The sequence below is a fragment of the Antrostomus carolinensis genome, unplaced genomic scaffold (assembly GCF_000700745.2).
Source record: "Antrostomus carolinensis isolate BGI_N321 unplaced genomic scaffold, ASM70074v2 scaffold2526, whole genome shotgun sequence".
In the NCBI taxonomy this organism is placed as follows: Eukaryota; Metazoa; Chordata; class Aves; order Caprimulgiformes; family Caprimulgidae; genus Antrostomus; species Antrostomus carolinensis.
Window position 1 is genome coordinate 1,890 of NW_010323768.1, and position 5,049 is coordinate 6,938.

The 5,049-nt window shown below is 51.7% G+C and overlaps 1 protein-coding gene across 1 annotated transcript in view; it reads right to left on the bottom strand.

The window, feature by feature from the left end:
• Positions 1-3,247, bottom strand: part of LOC104527056 (collagen alpha-2(VI) chain-like) — a gene marked incomplete at both ends in the record, with an annotated part of 3,640 nt that extends 393 nt beyond the window's left edge. Inside the window, 5 exons of the mRNA XM_029085622.1 lie at positions 93-137; positions 234-287; positions 1,158-1,223; positions 2,082-2,102; positions 2,649-3,247. Coding sequence (XP_028941455.1) covers positions 93-137; positions 234-287; positions 1,158-1,223; positions 2,082-2,102; positions 2,649-3,247 — 785 coding nt within the window. The remainder of the gene's footprint in view (positions 1-92; positions 138-233; positions 288-1,157; positions 1,224-2,081; positions 2,103-2,648) is intronic.
• Between the last annotated feature and the right edge of the window lie 1,802 nt (positions 3,248-5,049).

Below are 5,049 nucleotides of genomic sequence, written 5' to 3' on the forward strand. Positions count from 1 at the left end.
TCGGGTGGGAAATGGGCAGAGGGGAGGGAGAAGCAGCATTCCCAAAAATCAATGTATGCAAAGAACTCAGTCACCAGCTATGGGATTCTTACCTTGGGACCAGGGTATCCGATGGGACCTTCAATACCTGGGTCACCCTTCAGGGAAGAAGAAATGGAGAGTCAGCTCAAGTGCGCAGAGATGTGGCCTCAGCTAACCAGGGATGGGGTTTGGGGGGACTTCCCACAACTCACCTGTCGTCCCTTCAGCCCAGGGGAGCCTGGCTCACCCATGTTCCCCTTGGCACCCTAGAGAAAGAAAAAAACCCAATGTAAGTCCAGACTTGGTGCTGACTGTGAGAAAACATCAATTGCTGAGAGCATCAGGCTCACTGTGGCAGCTCCTACGGAGCGTGCTGGTGGAGCAGGACCTGCTGTATTCTGGGGAAGCTGGAGAAAGGCTGGATGGGGAGAGGAGCACACAGAGCTGGGGGCAGGAGAGTGGGACACCCTGCACTTGTGAGAGCTCTGCTCTTGAGGGTGGGAGAATCAGACAGACAGACAACTGCTGCCTCACTCCTGGTGTCCTCAGGAGCTGAAGGTGCTGGCTGGCACAGCCGATGCTCGGATGCTTCTCTGCACCGTTGTCAATGCATCAGCCTCAGCATGGACATGAGACTTTCTAGAGACCTTCCAGTACCTGAAGGGGCTTCCAGAAGGCTGGGGAGGGACTTTGGCCAAGGGCAGGGAGGGACAGAACAAGGGGTGATGGCTTGAAAGTGGCAGAGGGGAGATGGAGATGAGATGTGAGGAAGAAATTGTTTGGTGTGAGGGTGGTGAGCCAGTGTCCCAGGTTGCCCAGAGAAGCTGTGGCTGCTTCTCCCTTGGAAGTGTTTGTGGCCAGGTTGGATGAGGCTTTGAGCAACCTGGTCTAGTGGAAGGTGTCCCTGCTGATGGCAGGGGGGTTGGGACTGGATGAGCTTTAAGGTCCCTTCCAAACTATTCCATTCACTGCAGCACATCGGTCTCCCAGGGCCAAGTCAGGTGCTGGGGAGCTGTTTCCCACCCAGGTGCTACACCTGCAAAGGCTGCTGCAGCTGAGGTGAGGTCTAGGGCATCCTGCAGTGTCTGTGGCAGGCACGGTCATTATTCTCTTCACAAAAGGTCAGGGTGACTTACCTTCTGCCCTCGATATCCCTTGAGACCAGGTGGACCTGCAATCTCCAGGCAGCTCATCTTGTAGCACTGGAACACAAACCAAGCAGGAGATGTAAGGGCTGCGCTGCAGCGTGGTGGCTGCTTCATCTGCTGAACTCAAAGCTCAGCTCTGCACCACGGCTCTCCCCGTGACCACAGCGTGGAAAACTACTATGGCTCCAGTTGGGTCAAAGCTGAGGCAGCAACAAACAAGCAGAAAAATGCTGCCTGTAAATTAAAAGCAGAAAGTTGGCACAAGCACGTTCATTGTGCCTTGGCTCTGGGCCCAAACTGAAGTAACAGGACTGCTAAGGAGAGGTGTGGGCTTGCACGTCTGGGGCCATCAGGAGATGTGGATGTCCTTTGGAGCACGCCTCCCTGCATATGCCAAACCCTGTCTACATGGTACCAGCAGGGAAGGAGCTTCAGCTTGCAGAGCACCTACAAAACATGCCTCCAAAGCGACAGAATGAGTCTACTCCATAGACCTGAACTCATTGCAGGTGGGGGGGGGGAGGGGCAGAGAGGGAAGCTGGGGCCATCAGGAGATGTGGATGTCCTTTGGAGCACGCCTCCCTGCATATGCCAAACCCTGTCTACATGGTACCAGCAGGGAAGGAGCTTCAGCTTGCAGAGCACCTACAAAACATGCCTCCAAAGCGACAGAATGAGTCTACTCCATAGACCTGAACTCATTGCAGGTGGGGGGGGGGAGGGGCAGAGAGTGAAGAGTCCTGTGTGCCATTTTAACCACAGGGTAAGGAGGGGACAGGTCCCCAGGTGGGTAGAGACCCATCTTGCTCAGCTCACCACCCCTGCTGCTGTGGGGTACGAGCTGGTCTTCTCTAAGTGAGGCAACTCAAAGCTGTGTTGTGTGGCAATGGCATAAAGATGCTTCTCACTCACCTCTCCGTAGGCTTCGTGTTTCTGCAAAGGAGAAAACAAGATGGACAGAATCAGTTAAGGTGGTCAGCCCCAAGAGAAAAACAGCATCACCCCCTTGGAGATGTGTGTGATGGCGAGGGAGAGGACGTGGTAAGGTCCCATGGCTTTAAAGATGTTCTCAGCAGAGTTTCTGGCTAACTGCCTCACAGGTGGGGCCTCAAAGACCACGCTGATGGTGAGCACACGTCTTGGTGCTGCAAACTCTTCCATGTGCCCCTGGGCAGGGAACAGGCTGGGCGATGGGTCTGGCCTTCAGCAAGAGCCAGGACATGGGTGGCAGCCTGCCCAGACATGCTGGGGAACAGAGCTGCAGACCAAGGAGTCCTGGTTAAGCACCTAACTAGAGAAATCAGAGATGCTCGAGACTCCATTTGGCCCATAAGTGTTGAAAGGACATAGAAAAGGAAGAGAAACAAAACAGAAGCTTTTCCCTGCTCGAGGTGCTCCCTGAAAACATCCCCCTCACCCACACGCTGCTTCTCTTGTCCCCCTGTCACACAAGCTGCACCCCAGGTGGCACTCCCTTACCATGGCTTGGATTATCCTCTCGATGGTGTTCACGTCGATGTCCAGGGTGTCTCTCTGCGTGATGGCGTAGTTGTTGCGGTACAGCTCGTGGGGCAGGTTGGCGATCTCCCGCAGTCCCTGCTCGTAGACGTTCTCACTGGGGGCCACTGCGAAGAGCTTGATCCCCACGTCTCTTGCCCGCTCAGCCTGCACCTTCATCCCCCCGCAGGGGCTGCCGGTGACGTGGCCATCGGTGATGACTACTGCAAAGTTCACACCCGAGTCCATCTGGGTCTGGATCTGCTCTGTCATGTTGGAGATGGCACAGTCTGTGAAGGTGCCCCGACCAAGGTAGTTAATAGCCAGCAACTTCTGGAGGTATGTGTCTTTGCTGTTCGTTAAAGGGCTGTAAATTTCCACCACATCTGAGTAATGAAGTCCACCAAACTTCCAAGTGATGGAGATTTGGTTCTGGTAGAGCTCACTCTCCAGTTTATCGATGAACACAGGGATGAACCTCTTTATTTGATCCACGAGGCTCTGGATAGGCACAGTCTGCAGAGCAACACTCTCCGAGGTGTCAATGATGAAATACACGTTGATGGGGCAGTTCCTCTTCTCTGCATGGAGACAATTATTCAGAACATGTCAGAGCACTTCATGCACTGCTGCACCCCCTTCACTGTCCCCCAGAAACATGAACCAAAAGCATGACTAGACAGCACATAGTGCACAGCACATAGAGTTATGAAGAGAGCAAACACCAGCACGAGGCTTGAGGTTCAGCTTCCTGCAAGGGTGTTGCAGCTCTTACTAATCAGGAGTTCTTTCCACCTGGGCTGGAAGGAATGAGGATGAAATGCCAGGTTTGAATGGAGATGAGCAAGGGTATGACTTTTGCTCTCCTGCACTAAATGAATGCCCTGCCTGCCAGGCTAATGGTTGCTCTCTGATGTATTTTCAAAAAGGTCCCACCTAGCTCTAGCAGTAACATCTGTGTTTGGCTCAGATGACCCTCCAGTGCCCAGGACTTCAAAATCTTAAGATCTGCTCAGTACTGAATCAATGGTGAAGATCTTTTTTTTTAAAGTCTGGACACGTCAATCACTTCCTCTGCAAGTGATTGCAACTGAAAAGTGCTGAAACTGTCAAACTCAAAATGGCCTGTTCTCTGACATCAGATACAGAGCTGAGCTCTGGAGACTGACTGGTATTAATTACTGCATCAACTGGGAGAAGCCACCACTAGAAGACCCCAGCTCTTCAGTCTCTACCTCTCAGCACTCCAATGCAAACCCAGAAATGGGAGTTTTGGGGGAGAACGGTGTTCCTTACAGATGGATCACTACCCAGGGGCATTGTCCAGGAGATGAAAGGGGCAGCAGAGGTGTAACGTGCCACAGTTCCTTGTGAACAGGCTCTACCACTGAGTATGGCCTTTGCTTTCAGTAAAATTGCTGCCTACAAAGGAGAGAGACACTCAAATTGTCCTGTTAATACCTGCACAGGAGGTAGGACTGACATCTCCAAGATCCCCATCAAACTGAGCATGAAGAGGAACTAGAGCCACGCAAAGGAGAGTGGAAAAAAAGGCTTCTCGGAACATCTCAGCAGTTCCTCTGGGTATTTAGATGCCTGTGGGAAAACAAAAGTTACATGTTAAGCACAGTATACAACCTCCTGGCTCTGCTGGGAAGACACAAAGCCAGTCAATGCTTCTTGTAAGCCCTGTCTGTGAAAAACCAGATCTCTCCATCACTGTGAAACATCACTGGGCCACTCATGTAGATTTTTTTTTTATTATGGATGGATGGTTTAAAACTGCTTCAGCTCTCTGTCAGTATGAAGGGAGGGATCAGCTGGTGGAGCTATGGACAGTGCATCAGGATTTTCTGATTTCACAGCTTCTCTCCAGATGGAGTCTGGCCACCTCATGCTCACATTGACTCCCAACCACACAGATATAAGCATCCATGCTCCTTTCTTCACCTGCTTGGCCAGAGCACCAGTGAAGGTGAGCAACAGGTCCTTTCCACTCCAGCTCACTGTGTGGGTGTGGTGATGCCTGTGTTTACTGCAAGGGTACAAAATCCCTCGCTTACACAGCGCTGCTTTGTAGCCTACACAACTCCTGGAGTGAAGGGATGAAGAAAAAAGCACTCGAAGAAGTGCATATCTGTCACATCCTGGATTCCTGCCCATAGAGTTCTCCCGAAGCAGGAGAGAGGGAAATGTGACTCAGATTTGTCAGTTCTCTTGCTTGGAATAAGGTGTGCACAACACATGAGGTCCGTGGGCAAACAGAGACTTATTTTGCAACTAGGCTCGTCCATAAGTAGTTAGGTAGCAGAAATGCTCAATATTTGCCATGTGTGTGTGATGATCTCCTTGTGATACTTACTGGAAGAAAGTAAAAGAGTGA